The 22,288-nt window shown below is 46.1% G+C and overlaps 1 protein-coding gene and 1 long non-coding RNA gene across 2 annotated transcripts; one reads left to right on the top strand and one right to left on the bottom strand.

The window, feature by feature from the left end:
* Positions 1–993: 993 nt before the first annotated feature.
* LOC145359880 (uncharacterized) lies at positions 994–9,017 on the top strand. Its single transcript, XR_013889644.1, has 4 exons — positions 994–1,096; positions 2,507–2,620; positions 4,581–4,614; positions 7,726–9,017. It is a non-coding gene; the product is annotated as an uncharacterized LOC145359880 (long non-coding RNA).
* Positions 9,018–12,211: 3,194 nt separating this feature from the next.
* On the bottom strand, positions 12,212–20,906 carry LOC145359933 (uncharacterized). Its single transcript, XM_080214807.1, has 5 exons — positions 20,462–20,906; positions 18,265–18,419; positions 15,676–15,829; positions 14,782–14,900; positions 12,212–12,815 (listed from the first exon to the last, which is right to left on the bottom strand). Exons 2-5 carry the CDS (start codon positions 18,373–18,375, stop codon positions 12,240–12,242), a joined length of 960 nt encoding a protein of 319 aa, XP_080070933.1. The 5' UTR covers positions 18,376–18,419; positions 20,462–20,906; the 3' UTR covers positions 12,212–12,239.
* Between the last annotated feature and the right edge of the window lie 1,382 nt (positions 20,907–22,288).

The following is a 22,288-nucleotide window of genomic DNA, read 5'->3' as shown; positions in this document are numbered from 1 at the left end:
TTATTGACCCATTTAATTCGACCCCCACCCCCCCTCCCCCACCCGTCCCCCGTTCAGTTATGGCACCCATCAGTGAACAATATCTTCCTGTCTGACTGTGGGCCTCAGTATCGGTTCCTGAACGTGTATAGTTCACTCACACGGTGAGTCGTCAGAGCTAGAACATATCCTTCTACTGATGAGGGACAGACACCACAGAGGCAGGGTTTTCCAGCCTCACTCACCCCGAAACCAGAAAATCCCACCCGAGGTCACCGGACCTTTCCATGGACAGCCCCTTCACCCCGCGAATCAGACCTGGGTCCTGACCTACCCTACTTCCACCTGTGCCATGGGCGGCACGGTAGCACAGTGGGTTAGCACCTCTGCTTCACAGCTCCAGGGTCCTGGGTTCGATTCCCGGCTCGGGTCACTGTCTGTGTGGAGTTTACACATTCTCCTCGTGTCTGCGTGGGTTTCCTCCAGGTGTCCTGGTTTCCTCCCGCAGTCCAAAGATGTGTGGGTTAGGTTGATTGGCCATGCTAAGAAATTGTCCCTTAGTGTCCAGGGATGTGTAGGTTAGAGGGATTAGTGGGTATGATATGGGAGTAGGGCCTGGGTGGGATTGTGATCGGTGCAGACTCGATGGGCCGAAGGGCCTCTTTCTGCACTGTTGGATTCTATGATCTATGGGATTTTTTACCTGAGATGACAGATTGAGCCTTGATTTAATGCTTCACCAAAAGGGTGGCACCTTTGACAATTCAGCATTCTCTCAGCAGGGCACTAGGTGTGTCAGTGCTCAAGTCTGAAGCGCGACCTGAACTCTCAACCTTCTAATTCAGAGACAAGAAGGCTGCCCACTGAACCATAACTGATGCCCATGGATTGAGGAGATGGGTGTGCATCTCTTCCTGTGCCCCGGGGTCTGTCTGCCAGCGAGGTGACGGCAGCTCCCAGTCTCACTGGGCCACAGAGCCTCCACTGCAACCCAATCCAAACTTCTGTTTTGCAGGTAATTCTCAGGAGGATCGAGGGACAGTCGCTTCTCCCAGTGAGATCCTGCTCTTTGTCCAGAGGCAGATCGCACACGAGAACATCACACAATCAGGAGACAGTAAGGGGGGACCTCGCTGAATTCCTTTCATTCCCGAACATCCTGTCACTTGGACATTTAACCAATACCTTGAATTAAAAAAAGAGTTTGTGTTTCTGTAGCAAATTTCATATCCTCTGAATGATCAAAGAAGGAAACAAACATCACTCGGAGAGCAGTGGGAATCTGGAGTGCATTGCCCGAGAAGATAGTGGAGGCCAGAAACCATACAGCCTTTAAAAAAAAAATTTGGATGAGCACTTGTATGTGTGACAAGTGCTGGAAAATGGAATTAGCACAACTAGTTATTGTAGTACAGACTCGATGGGGCAAAGGGCCTTTTCTGCACTGTCTGACTCGATAACTAACAAATACTTTGTGCAGTGTGGTCACTCCTGTAATCTTAGAAACACTGCAACCAATTTGTGCGCAGCAAGCTCCCACAAACACCAATATGATGGTGACCAAATAATCAAGTTAGTTTAAGTGATATGCAAATGGGATACCACTGTTGGGTGGCATGGTGGTTAGTTTTATTTGTTTATTAGTCTCAGGTAAGGTTTACATTAACACAGCAATGAAGTTACTGTGAAATTCCCCTAGTCGCCCCCACACTCTATCGCTTGTTAGGGTCAATGCGCCTAACCAGCACATCTTTCAGAATGTGGGAGGAAACTGGAGTACCCAGAGGAAACTCACGCAGACACGGGGAGAACGTGCAGACTCTATATAGTGACCCAAGCCAGGAATCGAACCCGAGTTCCTGGTGCTGTGAGGTAGCAGTGTTAACCATTGTGCCACTGTGCCCGCCCTAGCACTGCTGTCTCACAGTGCCAGGGACCTGAGTTCAATTCCTGGCTTGGGTCTCTGTCTGTGTGGAGTTTGCACATCCTCCCCGTGTCTGCGTGGGTTTCCTCCCACAGTTTGGAAGATGTGCTGGTCAGATGGATTGGCCATGCTAAATTGCCCCTTAGTGTCAGGGGACTAGCTAGGGTAAATGCATGGGGTTATGGAGATAGGGCCTGGGTGGGATTGTGGTCAGTGCAGACATGATGGGTCGAATGGCCTCTTTCTGCACTGTATGTTTCAATGATATGTAACACCAGGGAGAACCCCACATATTTCTTCAAAACATTGGGGTCTTTATGTACGTGTGAGAGGATAAGCAAGGCCTCCATTTGCTCAGGAAAATGGTACCACTCATTGTGTCTGCGTGTGTTTCCTCCAGGTGCTCTGGTTTCCTCCCACAGTCCAAAAAAAGAGCTGGCTAGGGTGCATTGGCCATGCTAAATTCACCCTCGGTTACCCAAAATGCGCCAGAGTGTGGCGACTAGGGGATTTAACTTCATTGCAGTGTTAATGTAAGCCTACTTGTGACTCTAATAAATAAACTGAGGAAGTAAACTGAATGCCATCTCTGTCCGTTTCTAGGTGATGGTGTAAATACGCGGGGGATCATCATCGCTGTCTGTCTGCTGATCCTCGTTGGGATTGCACTGGCCATATCCCTAATCCATTACTACAGACACGGATGCTGCTTTCAGAGTAAGTGCAGCGAAGGCGATTCACACTCCAAAGATGTACAGATTAGGTGGATTGGCCCTGCTAAATTGCCCCTTGGTGTCAGGGGGGACTGGCAGAGTAAAAACCTGGGGTTATAGAGGCATAGGGCCTTGGTGAGGTTGTTGTCAGTTCAGGCTCAATGGGATGATTGGCCTCCTTCTGCATTGTAGAGATTTTGTGATATGATTATAAATGGTGGGATTACTGACCCTACAATCCAGCCCACAAAACGTAACTCAGGCTAACGGACAGGACTGGAGTTGAGTGTAAGGGGTTGGCGATTGTAGTTAAGGCACTCGGCACTGGTTAAAGTTTCTCTTCGCTAGAGATTTTTTTATACAGGTGGTGTACAATGAGTGTAGTCTATGTTAATTGAAGAAAGTTCAATATATTTTCCTTAAATGAGTCCTTAGGGAGCATGGATTTAAGGTTTGTAGAAGATTGTTCTCGTCCTTAATTATTTTTGGGGGCAGGGAGGGTCAGCGAAGGAAGGATGTTGGGATGTACAGCAGTTGGAGCTGTTGGTTATGACCTCTTCAAGCTGGGTCCCTTCCTGGGTTTGATCTAGTGCTTAGAAGTATTTTATTGTCCATTCAAATTTTGACAGAGGCCTGTCAACCTGTGGGCTTCCTCTTTGGTTCTGGAGACTGGATTGTGACCACCTGGGAGATGCTGGTATCTCATGGGTAACCTCTAATCCTAAACCCAACCCTTATGCTGAAACCCTGACCTTTACCATCAACTGGAAACTCTACACTTAATCCGCGGGCACGTCAAACTAACCTTAGGGATTAGCATTAGAAACCATGTATGTTTTAAATTAATATTCATAGAATCATAGAATCCCAACAATGCAGAAGAAGCCATCTGGCCCATCAAGTCTGCATCAACCACAATCCCATCTAGGTCTTATTCCTGTAACCTTGTGTATTTACCCTATTAATGTGTATCCACTGTGTTTGACAATATTATGTGGGTGATTCCCAATAAAATAATAGGATGGGGAAAAGGAATCTGAGAGGCATCCAGAATATTAATTAATTATCCGATCTACAGCTCATGTACTGAATCCCTCCCTTCCCAGGAGGAGTTAACTCCCAGTGTATATCAGAAGAGGTTGAATCCTTGACCTGTGCTGATTTTTGTCAAGTTGGTACATCTCCCTTCAGTGCCAGGGAGTTCCAGAGGGAGAAACAGGAAATATTATTCATTGTTTCCCCCTGAAGCTCACTCCCCACTTCTGGAAGGTGTGTGTGTGTGTGTGTGTGTGTGTGTGTGTGTGTGTGTGTGTGTGTGTGTGTGTGTGTGTGTGTGTGTGTGTGTGTGTGTGTGTGTGTGTGTGTGTGTGTGAGACAGTGTGTAAGGGAGTCACACTCAGTATGTGTGCACATCTGGGGAGAATGGGCATGAGGATGAGGCAGCAGAGGGTGCCTGTGGCACTGTATCCCTGGTTCAAAGAATGTCAGCATTACAGGACAGAGAAAAGATGGTGAAAAAAGTTATCAAACATCGTGTGTGTTTGTGAAGGTGTGTGTGTGTCGTGTGTGGGGTGTGTGCATGTGTGGGGGGTGTGGGCGTATATGTGTGGGAGGGTGTGTGTATGTGTGTGGGACTGGGTGTGTGCAGGAGGGTGTGCGTGATATTGTATGTATAGGAAGAAGTATATGATTTAGTGAGATTGTGACTGTGTGTGAAGGTTTGTGTGTATATGTGTGTGTAGGAGGGTATATATAATTGGGTGAGGGCGTGTGCATATGTGAAGGTGTGAATGATGACGTGTGCTTGTGAGGGTATATATGACTGTGTGAGTGTGGGTGTGTATGATGGTGTATATGTGACAGTGTGTGTGAGGGTGTACGTGTGACGGTGTGGGTGAGGATGTGTACCACATTGCTTCAATACGCTGATCTTTATTAACGCTGTTGCTCTGTGTGTTTTACAGAGTCCAAGCTGACCTTTAGCCGGAACGTTCTCAGGTACAGTTTACAATTTTCACCAGCACATCACTGGGAATAGTTTACTCACTGACTATACAATCTGTCGAAGTAACAACATTGCTGAGACACAGCAGAGCAGGAATGATAGAAATGTGTGTGTCTGCCTCTCAGGAAAGGATTGGGTGACTGATCTCTTGGAAAAAATAAAAGCTCGTTGATCATCCAGGCCTTTAAAACTATCAAAGGTTTTGGTAAGAGGGGATACGGCGAGAATCCTTGAGGAAGAGGTTGGCGATAGACCATCTATATCAACATAAAGGGAGAGATGGTGGCATGATGGGAATGTCACTAGTAATGCAGAGGCCCAGACTTAGACACTAGGGGCCAGATCTGGTGGGATTTAAATTCAGTTACTCAGTAACAGTGACCATGAAACTATTATAGTTGCTGTTTCAAAACCCATCTGGTTCACTAATGTCCTTTAAAGAAAATTGTACCTGCCTCTACTACTACCTGTGGCAGCTCGTTCCAGACACTCACCACCCTCTGTGTGAAAAAAATTGCCCCTCTGGACCCTTTTGTATCTCTCCCCTCTCACCTTAAACCTATGCCCTCTAGTTTTAAACCCCACCATCTTTGGGAAAAGATGTTGACGATCTAGCTGATCTGTGCCCCTCACTATTTTATAGACCTCTATAACGTCACCCCTCAGCCTCCTACGCTCCAGAGAAAAAAAAATCCCAGTCTATCCAGCCTCTCCTTATAACTGAATCCATCAAGTCCCAGTAGCATCTTAGTAAATCTTTTCTGCACTCTTTCTAGTTTAATAATATCCTTTCTATAATAGGGTGACCAGAACTGTACACAGTTTCTGTGCTGTAAATCCTATGTAATAACTATGAAGGTGCAGCTTGGAGCCACAGTCTGAGCAGATGAAGGAGCTGGGGTGGGGGTTGTGGAGGGCAGGGTGGGGGGAGGTGGGTGGTTGGGGATGGGTGAGGTAGAGGGGTAGGATGAGGAGGTGGAGAATGAATAGTGGGGGGGTGGGTCACACGTGTCCTCGATTCTTGTGGGCTGCGAAATCCATCAATGATTCTAGCTCCTTACAATCCTTAAGTTGATGTTAGGCAGGGACCCTGTGTGAAAACCTGAAGTCAGCTATCTTGGTGACACTCAAAATCTAGCTACTTGGAGAGCAAACAGCAAGTGAAGTTCCATCATTAGCAGAAGAAACTAGCAAAGAAAATCCACACACAAGTTGTAATATTAGAATTTTATCCCTTGGTCAGTGTTTCTCAGCAACCCACAAAATGAAACCATTGAGGGTGGAAATTATAATCATTATTACTCACTTCTGGAATTGCCCTACATACAAAAAAGGACTTTTAAAAAAAAATTGTTTGCAGGATACAGGCTTCACTGGCTAGGTCAGCACTTATTGCCCATCCCTAATTGCCCTTGAGCTGTCTCGTTGAGCTGCTGGAATCCATGTTGCGTAGGTGCACCCACAGCGCTGTTAGGGATGGAGTTCCAGGATTTTGACCCAGTGAAAGTGAAGGAAGTGGGCGATATAAGAACAGCAACATCAGATAATCGGATGGCCAGCTGTAAATTGAAGACATGTTCCCTGCATTATTCTGCTTCTAAGGTGAAGCTGTGCACTCATAAAGACACAAAGGTTAATTGTTAAGGAAGGTTGGCTTCAGGTCACTCAGAGGTAAACTGTCATGTGGAAGGGACTCTGCAAATTGGAAAATACTCAGTAGTTTCAGGCAGCAGTGTAAACGTATCCAACATTAACTGATTTTCCTGCCTTCTCTTTGTTAAAAGGTTGTTTGTGTGACCTCTGGAGTGTGACAATTGGCTGTCATGTATATTTGTTGATGTCATTGACAGCGGAGAGACAGTGTGTGTCATTGTTACTGTGGAAATATTCACAAATGATATAGCTTTTTTTAACGTTTATTCATTTGTCACAAGTAGGCTTAGATTCACACTGTGATGAAGGTACTGTGAAAATTCCCTAGTTGCCACACTCCGGCACCTGTTCGGGTGCACTGAGGGAGAATTTAACACAGCCAATGCACTTAACCAACACGTCTTTCAGATTCTGGGAGGAAACCGGAGCACCCAGAGAAAACCCATGCAGACACGGGGAGAACGTGCAAACTCCACACAGATAGTCACCCAAGGCCGGAATTGAACCCGGGTCCCTGACGCTATGAGGCAAAAATGCTAATCACCGTGCCACCGTGCCGTCCTTGTGCTCTATTACAGACCAGATCTAACAATACATCAGGCGCAGATAAACAAAGCCCAGGTTAGATTCCAAAGTTCAGTTGAACAGTATGGTTGATGCAGCCTTGGAAGGCTGACGGGCCTGTTCCTGTGCTGTAATTTTCTTTGTTCTTTGCTCTCTGATATCAGGCTGGATGCCTGATAAGGAACTTTGCAGCGAGAATGCTATGGATCAACAGAAAATGCTGGAAAATCTAGAATAAAGTCAATTCTTCGAGTCAAGATAACCCTTCTTCGAGGAGTCATCTAGAGCAAAATGTTGGCTCTATTCTCTCCCCACAGATACTGTCAGACCTGCTGAGATTTTCCAGCATTTTCTGTTTTTGTTTCAGATTCCAGCATTCGCTGTAATTTGCTTTTATGCTATAGATTATCCATTGACCTCTTGCTAGAAGGGTCTGGTGTGTCACCTTGTTGTGTGAGAACAGGACTGGTTTCAGGTGAGTCTGCCCACCTTGGTAAACAAGCCTCACCACAAACTCCCGGTAAAGGACTGGCCATCGGGGGTCCAAGGAATTAGAAAATCTCCTTGTGTCCAAATGGCCAAATCTCAGCAAGAGCAGAATAGAGGTTGGGAGGTGCTGGGTGGGATCAGGAGGTGCTGGGGGGACGGGGTGGTGAGAGAGGAAGGGGATGCCCTGTGTGGTGTGGGGACGTGCTGGTGGGTGGGGAGGGGGAGGTTTCCTGGGTGGGACGGGGAGGTGCAGAGGGATGTGAGGGGAGAGGGCCGATGTCTTGGGGTGGGATGGGAAGGAGCTGAGTGTTTTGGGGAGATGTCAGTGGACTGGTGAGGGAATTATGGGATGGAGGGAAGGGAAAGAACAGACCTTAAATTTTGAATTCTTCTAACAGAGATCTGAAATCGATCCAGTTGGAGTTTGACCCGCCCTTTACCATTAGTGGAATTTTGAACACTCAGGGAAACGCCAGCTCAGAACGTCAGTTCCAGTATCACAACATAAAGAAACGCGATGAGGATCTGTACCCAGCCAACGAACAGCATCTTTGAAGGAAGAGTGCGAGGTGTGTGAGATTGTCACCCCCGCTGACATTGCTGAGAAACAGGAAACTTTATTCCTATTGGTTATTTTACTGGTGTTAGAATGAGGAACTTTCTTAAAAATCCCAGGGGAAATCACAGCTCTGACTGGTGATTGGGTTTTACCAAGTTTGAGATCTGGGGGTTCAGTTACATCCAGTCCAAAGCAACAATAGGAGTATAAATGAAAGGACAATGGGATCACTCAACGAGGTAAGAAAATATTCCATCGTATTCCAAAACTGAACAAGAACTTGCATTTATCGCAGCCCCTTGCACAATGACTTTGACGTCCCATAGCTTTCACAACCAATTAGGTACTTTCTCAAACTGGAGTTACTTTTGCAATGTAGAAAATCCCACAGCTTTTCTGCACACAGAAAAATTCCACAAACAATAAGGGATTTATAGTCAGATATTCTATTTCAGAGTTGTTGATTAGATTCAGAGTCATAGAGGTTTACAGCATGGAAATGCCCTTTTGCCCAACTCGTCCATGCCACCCTTTTTTTTAAAACCTCTAAACTAATCCCAATTGCCGGCATTTGGCCCATATCCCTCTATACCCATTGTACCCATGTAACTATCTAAATACTTTTTAAAAGACAAAATTGTACCCGCCTCTACTACTACCTCTGGCAGCCTGTTCCAGACACTCACCACCCTCTGTGTGACAATAATTGCCCCTCTGGACACTTTTGTATCTCTCCCTTGTCACCTTAAGCCTATGCCTCTAGTTTTAGGCTCCCCTATGTTTCGGAAAAGATATTGACTATTTAGCTGATCTGTGCCCCTCATTATTTTATAGACCTCTATAAGATCACCCCTCAGCCTTCTACACTCCAGAGAAAAAAGTCCCAATCTATCCACCTCTCCTTAATAGAGAAAAGAAATACAGCGTCAGTTTGCACATAACGCAATCAGCCGTCTGATATTGACCAGATATTCTATTTCTTTCAATGATTTTGGTTGAGATATGAATATTCCACGAACACCAGAGAGAATTCACCAGCCGTTCGAAATAGGGGCCCTGAGATCTTAAACACAGGTGTTTGATGGGGACAGTGTAGAGGGAGCTTTACTCTGTATCTAACCCCGTGCTGTACCTGTCATAAGAACATAAGAAATAGGAGCAGGAGTAGGCCATCTGGCCCCTCGAGCCTGCCCCGCCATTCAATAAGATCATGGCTGATCTGTCGTGGCTCAGTTCCACATTCCCGCCCTCTCCCCATAACCCTTAATCCCCTCGCTTATCAAAAACCCATCAACCCGCGTCTTAAAAATATTTAGTGAGGTAGCCTCCACCACTTCAACGGGCAGAGAATTCCAGAGATTCACCACCCTTTGAATGAAGAAGTTCTTCCTCCACTCCGTTCTAAACCGCACCCCCCCCTTTATCTTGAGGCTGTGCCCCCTAGTCCTACTGTCCTTTCTGAGCGGGAAGAATCTCTCCACCTCTATCCTGTCCATCCCATTCATCATCTTATACATCTCAATGAGATCTCCCCTCATTCTTCTAAACTCTAACAAGTACAAGCCTAGTTTATTCAGCCTCTCCTCATAGCTCAACCCCCTCAACTCCAGCATCAGCCTAGTAAACCTCCTCTGCACTCCCTCCAAGGCCAAAATATCCTTGCGTAAGTACGGCGCCCAAAACTGCACACAGCACTCCAGCTGCAGCCTCACCAATGCCCTATATAGCCACAGCAAGACCTCCCTACTTCTATATTCAATCCCCCTCGCTATGAAGGCCAGCATCCCATTCGCCTTCCTGACCACCTGCTGCACCTGCAGGCTGGGTTTTTGCGACTCATGCACAAGGACCCCCAGGTCCCTCTGCACCGTCGCCTCCTGCAGTTTTTCTCCACGTAAGTAATAGTCCTTCCTACCATTATTCCTACCAAAGTGGACCACCTCAAACTTGCCAACATTAAATTCCATTTGCCAGTTCCTGGCCCATTCGCCCAGCCTATCTAGATCCTTCTGCAGACTTTCCACACCCTCCGCGCAATTTGCCGTTCCACCAGTCTTGGTGTCATCAGCAAATTTCGACACCATACACTCGGTTCCCTCCTCCAGATCATCTATATAAATGGTAAATAGCTGAGGCCCCAGCACCGACTCCTGAGGCACTCCACTAGTCACTAGTCACTGTCCTGGGACTGTTTGATGGGGGGACAGTGTAGAGGGAGCTTTACTCTGTATCCAACCCCGTGCTGTACCTGTCCTGGGAGTGTTTGATGGGGGGACAGTGCAGAGGGAGCTTTACTCTGTATCTAACCCCGTGCTGTACCTGTCCTGGGAGTGTTTGATGCTGGCACCAGGTGCATGAAAAGAAGGTATTCCCTTCCTGAATATCAGCAGCCTTGCCTTGGGGTGCAGACGTTAAGTTTTGGACGGTCAATGTTAAGAAATTTTGTGATTAATGTTGCTTTTCCTTTAGCTGTTTTAACTTTGTGGCGAAGCAGTGGATAAACTTTCATCTACTTTGTGAAATACAAATGCTGAACTCACTTGAATGGGAACATGAGAGTGAGTGCCTGTGAATAAAAATATCAGCGGACAAAGAGACTGAATTTTTAACCTGGGTGGAAAGCAGATAGAAAGTGGAGATGTGGACATGATGTTTAAAGCCCGAGGTTCCCTCGCTGGCCGTTACCATAAGGGAAACTGAGTTTAGCAATAAAGAGACCAATTCCACTCGGGAGCCAATATTAAATATACACCAAAACTCGCCACCAACTGTTGGGTGGAAGGATTGCAGTCAATTTTGCCTTTGTAATGATCTGTTGTACCTCAAAATGGGATATTTTCAATCTTAACTGAAGTGAGCTCTTTATTCAATAAAAGCGGCTGTGTGGACTTTAACTGGTGGATAAACCGTAAGTTGGTTAAAATATTCCCCTGTATGAAGCACAGCCCATGAATCAGCCCGAGAATCGTTGTCAATATGGAAGGTCCATCCAGTTGTTGCGAGTTCTCTGCAGCACAATCCAAGCGGCAACTTTCTCCCACTCTATCCCCTATAGCGTTATTCCTCTCAGGTGACCATCCTTATGAAATCATAGAATCCCTACAATGCAGAAGGAGGCCATTCGGCTCATCGAGCCTGCATCGACAACAACCCCACTTCGACTCTATCCCTGTAACCCCACATATTTACCCCGCTAATCCCTCTAATTTATGCATCCCAGATCAATTTAGTATGGCCAATGCACCTAACCCACACATCTTTGGGCTGTGGGAGGAAACCCACTCAGACACGGGGAGAATGTGCAAACTCCACATAGAGTGACCAAGGCTGGGAATCGAACTCAGGTCCCTGGTGCTGTGAGGCAGCAGTGCTAAGCACTGTGCTGCCTTTGACTGTTACCACTTTCACCACTTTCGTCAGAAAGTCCATTGGCATTCAGTGTAAAAATATTTTAACCTCGTATCTCACCTCAATCTTTTGCCCAAATCTTGGAATGTGTGACCCCAGTGCTTGTACAAGCAGCCAATGGCAACAGCTTTTCTTTGTCTACCTCACCCAAACCTTTCTTAATTTTATAGACAACTCTCCCTCGATGTCCTTTGCTCCGAGGAGAACAACCCCAGTTTCTCCAAATTAACCTTGTAATCAAAGCTCTTCATCCCTGAAACTCTGCTGGTAAACGTCACCTGCATTCCCGTGAGGATCCTCACATCTCCTCTGCACCCCCACGAGGACCCTCACATCTCCCCTGCCCTCCCACAAGGACCCTCACATCCTTCTGTCATGTGGTACCCAGAGCTGAGTGCAATGTCGTCTTAATAAGAGCTTTATAAAGTTCACTATTTTTGCACGCAAGATCCCAACGCTTTGAATCATAGAATTCCTGCGGTGCAGAAAAGGCCATTTGGCCCATTGAGTCTGCACCGAGTATTCTACACACGCCCTCTTCTCTACCCTATCCCTATAACCCCACACATTTCCCATAGCTAATCCACTTAACCTACACATCTTGGGGACACTAAGGGGCAATTTAGCACAGCCAATCCACCTACCCAGCACGTTTTTCAGACTGTGGAGGAAACTGGAGCACCTGGAGGAAACCCACGCAGACACGGGGAGGACATGCAAACTGCACATAGACAGATAGTCACTGAGGCCGGGATTGAACCCTAGCCCCTGGCACTGCAAGGCAGCAGTGCTAACCACTGTGCCATCATGACGCTCATTATTCTATGTCCAGCCACCTTGAAAAATCCAAAAAAAATCAGGCTAAATTGGAAATATTTTAATAAATAAATAATTAATTTACAAAAAAGGGACATTAATCAGGTTTCAATTGAAGTGATTTTTTTCCTATAATCTGTTGTCTGTTAACATCACATCATCTAAGGTGAGAAGTCCTCTTGTGAAACCTTCGGTTATGTTAATGTCCAAAGTCGGAACAGACCAAGGAGAGATGTCATGAACAGTCTGAACTGGGGCACTGCATTCCTCATGTTCGGAAGCTGTGTTAGTCCTTGGTGTCTGCCTCTGATAACCAGATGATGTGATGTTTCCCTCATCGTCGGCAGCTGTGTTTATGATATCGGGGATGTTTATTAAACAGGACTGCGTTGGTTGAGAATTGTTCTGGTCACCCTCTGGGCTCACGCTCCGCTGGCTACTTGACTCGGGTGTTTGCTGCATGTAAGGGTTCAGTGGTTCACATAACAAAGGCATCTGGCCTGACGAGCCACTCCCAATATCGATCCCACTGTCCACTGACGGCGCCCCCTTGATTTTCAGCTCTGGCCACGGGTCGTCCGGCTCCTGAATGGTACAGGGGCTAACGAGAGGCATGTCAGCCAGCACCTGCTGGATGACCACATCCTCAATCAGACTCAGGTAATCCATGATGCTCAAAGACTTCTTGTTCTTGTCAAGAGATTTCTGAGAGAGGAAACAAATCACAGTTCAAGCTTAACCACAAATGTCCTAATAATACAAAAACAACTTGTCTTCTGTACTGTGAAACACTGTCAAAAAGGAGCAGTTCATCTTTGCTATAAAAGGCCATGGAAGGACCGATGAGAGGGACAATTGGCAGGGTGGGGTGGCGGGGGGGCGATGAGTTTTTGGGACTGTTCTTCAGCAGTGGGCATGGGCTGTGTGCCCCTTTCCAAAGGCCAGATACTGAGTTAGGCCTTCCAAAGCTTCACAGATGGCATGTCTACTTCGAGAAGACAAATATCAGGCCGTGTTATCACCAGCAATAGCCCAGGGACGCAAAGCGATCAGGATCCTTTCCTCAGCCATTTAACCATTGTCTTTTATTCATTCATGGGACATGGGCATCGCTGACTGCGCCAGCATTTATCGCCCATCCCTAATTGCCCAATAGCAGTTGAGAGTCAACCACAGTGCTCTGGCTCTGGAGTCATATGTAGGCCAGACCAGGTAAGAACTGCAGATTTCCCTCCCTAGAGGACATTAGTGAACCAGATATGTTTTATGACAATGGTTTCATGGTCACCGTTAGACTTCTAATTCCACATTTTTATTGGATTTCAAATTTCACCACCTGCCATGGTAGGACCCAGAGCATTACCCTGGCTGTCTGGATTACTGGTCCAGTGACAATACCAGCTCCCACACGGTGGAGTCATGGTTTTTCTTTTGAAAATAAACTTTATCTTTTGTTGTTGGCTGTTGAATGGAAGATGCGCAACAGAGATATATTTTTATAAACACAAACGAGTATCATTTATCCAAAGTCCTCGGACCGATTTCATACCATTTCGCTTTTTGGGTAATGTGCAAATCTATATTACAAAAAAAGACACAGTTCTTGGATTTTTTGGGGATAAAGGACACTCAACCTGCAGTAGTTTTGTACAACTGCGTCTTCCTAGACCATTTTGCAGGAAGGTCATTGCTGGACATAGGGAGTCACACCGTAGCCAGATTCAGGAAAGACAGTTGCTTTCCTTCCTGAGGTTTGAGGGACACTAAACAAGATTGAGGAGGCCTGGGGAGCAGAACAAGAGAACATGGGGTACTGACAAGTTTAGGGCAGATATCACTAAAGATGTGCAGGTTAGGTGGATTGGCCATGCTAAATTGCCCTTAGTGACCCAAGATGAATAGGTTAGATGGATTAGCCATTGGTAAATGTGTGGGGTTGTATGGATAGGGTGAGGCAGGGGGCCTGGATAAGACAGTCTATTGGAGAGTCAGTGCAGACTCGATGGGCCAAAAGTACTCTTCTGCACTGTTGGGATTTTATGATTCTATGATCTCCACAAAGGAGATGATCAGCACTAAGCAGGTCGCTAGGACTGGTGGGTGAAACTGGCCCACTGAGCTTATTGAAAGCCCAGTTCGATGCTGTTTTGTGCAGAGGGTAAGGGAGGGATTTCAGGAAGAGATAATCAGATGGAAATCCAATACTCCAAATTTGAATTTGAGTATTACTGAAAAAAGGCATTTGGTCGAAGCTTTTTGCTTTGGACTCTTCAGGACAGAATAAGTGAGAATACCAATTCTAAAGGGCCATGATGTGGAGTTGCTGGCATTGGACTGGGTAGGCACAGTAAGAAGTCTCACTACACCAGGTTAAAGTCCAACAGGTTTAAACCAGTTGGATTTTAACCTGGTATTGTGAGACTTCTTGCTGTGCCAATTCTAAAGGGAACAATAAATAATATTGCTTAAGAAGAGAGTGCCGACTGGTTGGTAAGTGGACTCTGATTGGTAGAGACATTGCCATGGAGAATGCACCAGGGAGCAGTTAACCGCCAAGCTTGCGCTGAAATTCAAATCAGGCAGGTTGACTCATTTGTCAAGGTATTGCCACAGAGAATTCTTTTAGGAAAAGAAATTTCATAATTTTTCAGTGAGGGACAAGTGAACTTACCAGAACAGTTGGGATTGTGCTTTGTTTCTTTAAGTACAACCAGCAGGCCATTCCAAGGCAAAAACTGAGTAAAAATAATATGATGACGCCAAAGATGACATTGATTGGAGTGCGCAGTGCTATAGAAAGAAACAGGAAACTCCCATTAGCAGAAGAAAGAGACAGAAAGTAATGAGAATCTTAATCAGATGGAATAAGAAACAGGAGGCCATTCAGCCCCTCAAGCTTATTACCATTCACTGAGATCATGGCTATCTTAGCCCCTTTCCCTTTTTGCCCTTGTTGAGCACACTCCTACCACCCTTGACGAGAGAATTTCCTAACGTCTGAATTGGCTGATTTTAAGGTTATAGCCCCCTCATGTCCACCAACGGAGATTCTTTTCTTCTACCTCCCCTATCAAAATCCTAAAAACCTCAATCAGAAATGACATCTTTCTAGGGAACAGGTGACCGTATGTAAACGCTCTTCATAATCCCCCCTTTGGAGGTCGCTCACTGCACACGCACAGGCCCAGTCAGAAAAATGTATCTAATGAATGGAGGGAGCCATCTTCACCAGGTGTGTGAGCCTGGGTCCCCAGAGATATCAGCTGAGTTTTGGGATCAGTATTCCAGTGATAATGCCACAAGGCGATTGCCGTGGGTTAGGTTGATTGGCCATACCAAATTGACCCTAGTGTCAGGGGGATTAGCAGGGTAAATGTGCAGGATTACAGGCACAGGGCCTGGTGGGATTGTAGTTAGTACAGATTCGATAGGCTGAATAGCCTCCTTTTGCACTGTAGGGATTCTAAGACAGTTCTGTGCTCTGACTAACCTTCAAATAAGAAACTGCAAATAACAAAAATTACATAAATTCGGAATTGATAGCACCACTGATGCACTACTCTACCTGGATTTGGGATTGGGATCGTTACACATTTTTCTTCCGTGACGTTTCCTTCTTTTTCGTCTGCCTCCAATTTTGCTCTCACGCTAATGCAGTAGGTTTTTCCTGGTAGCACTGTGGGTATGATCAATTCTCTGGAGAGCGTCACTTCTTCAAGCTGTTGGAACACAAGCAAAGGACAGATTAGAGAAATCAACTAGCACCATAAGCATTTCAAGATGGTGGCAGGTTGGTTAGCACTGCTGCCTCACACCAACCCTGGCTTCGACTTCCGGCCTTAGGTCACTGTCTGTGTGGAGTTTGCACGTTCTCCTCCGGGTCTGCATGGATTTCCTCCGGGTGCTCTGGTTTCATCCCACAGACCAAAGGTGTGCAGGTTAGGTAGATTGGCCAGGCTAAATTGCCCCTTGGTATCCCAAGATGTCCAGGTTGGATGGATTAGCCATATATAAATGTATGGGGTTGTAGCCATACAGCAGGAGAGAGAGCCTGCGTAAGATACCGTGTCAGAGAGTCGGTGCAGACTCGATGAGCCAAATGGCTTCTTCTGCGCTGTAGGGATTCGATGACTTTAAATCCCACCCCCAATCTTTTCAGGACTTGCGTAAGGAAGTTCTTAGGAAAAATTCTACTGAACAATAAAAGGCTACCGATTGGCTGTCTCTACTGACGATGACCATCACTCTGCAGTTTGAGTAGCAATTCTTTTTGCGTGGGAGACTACATTTGTCATTTTGAGAATAATTAGGCTAATATGATATGGATATTAATCTGCAATGCCAAAAGAGAATAGCAGTAACAGGTGACTTTGGATCTCATTATTTCCCAAAGTTCTTCATCGTTGGGGTTTTTCCTCACCTCATGCCTTGGTCTGTTGTGGACTCATTGATAGGGAGTGGTTACAGGGATTAGTCAGCCACTCTGTTATCACTGTATGTTGTGGACCAGCATATTACACATAGAGCCAGCTCAAACTGTTCTGTTTGTCTAGCATTTTGTCCAAACCTAAAGGTTTTTTAGCAAGAGCGTCAGACCAGCACCATGCCCTAACAGTGTGACCCCTGTTGCACTGAGAACACGCTCCCTCTCGTGGAAGAACCTAGAACTATTTAAAAATAAGGGGTCACTCACTTAAACGGAGATGAGGCAATTTCTTTTCTCTGAGGGTCATGAATCTTCAGAATTCTATTCCTGAAAAGGCAATGGAAGCAGAGTCTTGGAATATTTTTAAGGCTGAAATGGGTAGATTCTTGGTATGTTAAGGGGGTGATAGGTCATCAGGGTAGGTGGAATGCAGATTTGAGGTTACTATCACAGAATCCCTACAGTGCAGAAGGAGGCCTTTGGCCCATCAAGTCTGCACTGACATCAATCCCACCTAGGCCCTATTCCCGCTTAGTTAACATGCTAATCCCTCTAACCTATCGCATCCCAGGACACCAGGGTTAATTTAGCATGGCCAATCAACCTAACCTGCACATCTTTAGGGTGTGGGAGGAAACCCACACAGACACAGGAAGAACATGCAGTCTCCACATAGACAGTGACCCAAGGCCAGGAATTGAACCCAGGTCCCTGGAGCTGTGAGGCAGCAGCGCTAACCACGGTGCCACCCTATCAGGTCAGCTATGATCTTAAAGAATGGAGCAGGCTCGAGGGTCCGAGTGGACTATTTCTGCTCCCTGTTCGTATGTTCCTCACAGAGGTCAAGGAATCTGCGGCCTGTTCACTATTTTGGTTATGGGGTGTGGGGAAATAGGGAGACAGTTTAATACATCATTGCCTTTTAGAGGATGGTGTACACCCAGAGTGCCACATCCCCACATTCTGTGTGCCCCCAAACAAGGAGCCATGAACAAACTTGTGGCTGCGGAGAGGAGGAGTGATGGGGGCCTTAGAGCCACTATCCCCTCCCCCCAAACCCAACAAGATCTCCACATTGGACAATTCTGTCTTCTTGCAAGGCCCAATTTTAATCCCTCCAGTTCTGACAGGAGTAACTTTGGCCACCTGGTCCCCAAGTTCTGGAACTGCCTCCCTAATTCTCTCCAACTCTGTCTCACTGATTCTGCTCCTTCAGATGCCTATTTGGCAAAGCATTTGGTCAGCTGTCCTTGGCTCCTGTGAAGCTGTTTGAGATGCGTTAGAAAAAGGTGTTTGTACAAAGTACAGGTTGTTGCGAGGAATGGGCCTTCCCAAGACCCAGGCTCTGGAGGATTCGTGCTCACACAGACAAAAAGGTACAATCAGCCTCTATTATCCTCTCTATGGAATGGGCACGGTGATGCCCAGCTACAGCTGGTCATTGTCCAGTGACTCAGGCCTGAGAAGGACTGGGGCTGGCTGCTCTGCCTGACACTTAACGGCGTGACTCAGATATGAAGAACAAGATCACTCGGGAGAGGGAGCAGGACATGTTGAATAACCACCTTTTGTAGAAGATAGGGGGACAGAGCGGTGGAGGGGAGGGTTACAAACTGGGCAGGGCGAAGGTAGAGGGAGCACAATGTTGGCATCGGCCAAATGTGGATAACAGAGAACGCTCCCACACGGCCAGGGAATTTCAGCTGGAAGATCTCCACGAGCTTTTACCTTGTCCCTGCCGTTCTCACGCACGTAAACCACGTATATCAACGATGAATTGAGGAGCTCCTCCATTGACATGTTCTGAAAGGTCGGCGGAGAGATGTTGACGTGAATCATGTCGTTCTCAACCTTAATGTCAAAGGATGGCAAACCTAAAGAGACTGAAAGAAACACAAAATTAAGTACAGATCAGTCACCGAAACAGAAGTGAATGTGTCAGTGAGTAGGTGTGTTTTTTAAATTCTGTCACAGGATGTGGGTGTCACTGGCTGGGCCAATATTTTTTTACCCATCCCTAATTGCCCTTGAACTGAGTGTCTTGCTCAGTCAATTTCAGAGAGCAGTTAGTGAAGGAGATGGGCTTTTATGACAACCAATGACAGTTGTCATGGTCAGCATGACTGAGACTAGATTTACAATTCCAGACGTACTGATTGAACTTTAAATTCCACCAGTTGCCACGGTGGGATTTGAACCCATGTCCCCAGAACATTAGCCTCTGGATTACTAGGTAGAGACATTACTACCACACCACCATCTCCCCTTACTGTCTTGGTGAGTCAGTACATGTACAAGCGAGAGCATGACAATGAGTGTGACTGTCAGCAAGCACATCACTGAGCGCAAATGTATCTGTTTGAGTGCGTCAGCGAGTGCACATGTGTAAGCACCAGTAAATCAGGGCTGCCAGAGGCAGGAGTAGAGGCAGATACAATTTTGTCTTTGAAAAAGTGTTTAAACAGTTACATGGGTAAAATGGATATAGAGGGAAATGGATATAGAGGGAAATGGACCAAATGCGGGCAATGGGGACTAGCTTAGGGGTTTAAAAAAAGGGCGGTACGGACAAGTTGGGCCGAAAGGCCTGTTTCCATGCTGTAAATCCCTAAATCCCATGAGACAGTGAAGGTGAGCATTCACGTTTGTGTTAGTGAGTGTGAACACATCAAGTGTCTGAGTCCGTGGAACTGTGTCAATGAGTGAGAATGTCAGTCTGAATACGAGCAGCGGGTGTTAATAAATAAGTGGGTCTTACTGTCCACTGTTTAGAGATTTGGTGTAAGCCAAGCAAATGAAAAACAGGAGCAGGAGTAGGCAAACTGCTCTTCAAGACTTTGCCCCATTCAGTGAGATCATGAGTTCAACATCCAGTTTCTCACCCAAAACCAATTTCCCCCAATTCCCTCCAAGACCAAAAATCTACTTAACATTGAACAGACTCAATGACTGAGACAGAAACTTTAAAAGATTCACCCTGAGTGAAGAAATATTTCATCATCTTAAATATTATTATTGAGACTTTGACTCCTAGTTCTAGGCTCTTTACCTGGAGAGGAAGCAGCCTCTCTGTATCTACTCTGCAAGGTTCCCTCAAGATATATTTCAGTAATATCACCTCTCATTCTTCTAAACTTCTAAGACTTTGCACTCAACCTCCCATCACTTCCATGAATCCAGCGAACCTCCACCGCAGGTTTGATCTGTGCTGAGATAACTGATACCCACTGAGTTGGAGCTTGGACCACAACTGCCTCAGGGACTAGTAAGGAATAAATGTCAGAATTCTTGTTCCTAATGGGTAGCAATGTGTTGGATCTCAGCACCTTCCTCCCTTCAATGGTCAGATAGGAGCACAAGGCGCTTGTTTTGTCCTGTGTGTGAACATTTCAGTGGGAAACAGTTTCAGTTGTCTAAACCTCTTTAAAACAATTTAACCAGTAAGCAAACTATTTAGAAATTAGCATCCAGTCCCCAAACTTCAATCATAGAATCCTGACAATGCAGAAGGAGGCCATTTGGCCCATCAAATCTGCACTGACTCTTTGAATGAGTACCTTACCCAGGCCCTCCTCTCCTCTCTGTGCCCAAGGCACCCCCCCAACCCTTCACATTCAGCATGGTTAATCCACATAACCGACACATCTTGGGAAACTAAGGGGCAATCTACCTTGGCCAATCTACCTAACCCGCACATCTTTGGAGCGTGGAGGAAACCGGAGCACCCAGAGGAAACCCGGGAGAACGTGCAAACTTCACACAGCCAGTCACCCAATACTGGAATTGAACCCGCTGTGAGGCAGCAGTGCCAACCACCGTGTCACTGTGCTGCTCTCTGCCCTTCAAACTGGAAACTGTTCCTTCACCACTCTGAGCCTCAGAAGAGGTTGGGGTTACATTCCTTTCTGTGCGAGAGGTGACTTACTGTGATCCAAGGGTATAAAACGAACAAAACTTTCCCCTTTTGAGGTTCTGTTGCCAACAACGCTTCGGACACTGGCGATAAACTCCACTTCTAAATCCAAGGTCTCCTGGGTGAGGTCACACTGAGGGTCAGAAATGCCCGTACAGTGCTTCACTGAGGTAAAATTCTCCTTACGTCCATACCTGTGGGCCAATGAGGAAACAGATCAGCTTCTGTGAGTCATTAATAAAAGGCCAACCTTTCCTGAAAACTCCCTCCTTCCCTACTTGGGTTTCATCTCTCTTACTGGACCACCATCGATGAACGAGGATATTGATTGCAAGGGGTTCAACAATTGAACGCCACGGGGAGCTCAGTAAGCTTATTTTAAAAACTGGAGATGGTCACTCTCCGGCACTTGTGTGGCACAAACCTTACCTGCCACTGACTGGCCCAAACCCAAAAGCTGTCCGGGTTCACCACGTGTGGGCAGGGGCCGTTTCATTACCCAAGGAGCTGCAAATAAAACTCAACACAGCACTTCCTGGTATTAGAACAATGATCACAGAACATCATCAATTTAGACCATAAGAGGAACTTGCTGCAGTAGTGAGGTTATTGAGTTAACTGAGGTGTACCAGTATCAGATAAGAATGCCTTTGAAGTGGTGTTTACTCCTGCTTTCTCTCAGCTGGACGACATTATTGAAAAATCCATCACCTAATTTACAGCAAAGTGAATGTTGGAGGATGGGAACACCATTTCTTTTATTCTTTCACAGGATGTGAATATTGCTGACTAAGCCAGCATTTTACTTTCCTCTTACAGTGCAGAAGGAGGCCACTCAGCCCATCGAGTCTGCGCTGACCATAATCCCACCCTGGCCCTATTCCTGTATCCTCATGCATTCACCCTGCTAATCCCTCCTGACACTAAGGGTCAATTTACCACGGCCAATCAACCTAACCCGCACATCTTTGGACGACGGGAGGAAACCGGAGCATCCGAGGAAACCCACGCAGACACGGGGAGAACGTGCAAACGTTGATGCTTAATCTCCCGCATCAGTGAATCAGAGACTACTTTCTGATTAATGATTTTCAGCTTGTACAGGGACTTTCACCGACACTGTGCATTGTACAAGTGATGTTGCAATTTTTGGAGTATCCTATGCAGAAATGTTTGTATAAATCACTCCAAATATGTGCAGGTTAGGTTGATTGGCCATGCTAAATTGCCACTTGGTGTCAGGGGGATTAGCTAGGGTAAGTATTTGGAGTTATGGTGATAGGCCCTAAGTGGGATTGTGGCTGGTGCAGACTCGATGGGCCGAATGGCCTCCTTCTGCAATGTAGGGATTCCATGATATATTTTGGCTGCCACGTTGAAATTGTCCTCTTGTATCTGCCACTTTTGACTTTGTTGAGTTGTGTCCATCATTACAACACAGTGGAGTTTGTCATCACCATGGGCAAATCTTTAAAAATATTTCTGCACAGATATCCCAAAATTGCAACATCACTCGAGCAGTACAATGTCAGTGAAAGTCCCTGAAAATCATTAATGATGAAATAGTCTCTGATTTACTGATGTGGGAGATTAAGCATCAAGAATTCTGATCTCACTTATGACTGGCCTTTCTTTGCATCATTAGGTTAATCCACACGAAACTCACAGCATGTCCTTCTCCCTTCAAGTCTAAACATAGAACTTGATGTGAAGATTGGCAATTATCTAAGCATCAGCCTGAGGCTCCCAGTTCCTACACCCGTTTGCTGTATGTTAATGGATATGTTAGCAGCGGCACTGATAATGACAGTAAACAACTTGGTTCATTCGTAGACAGTT

The sequence above is a fragment of the Carcharhinus amblyrhynchos genome, chromosome 29, assembly GCF_965287045.1.
Source record: "Carcharhinus amblyrhynchos chromosome 29, sCarAmb.v2.hapA, whole genome shotgun sequence".
NCBI lineage: Eukaryota > Metazoa > Chordata > Chondrichthyes > Carcharhiniformes > Carcharhinidae > Carcharhinus > Carcharhinus amblyrhynchos.
Note: the sequence above shows the minus strand (reverse complement) of the source record. Positions and strands in the feature narration are given on the sequence as shown.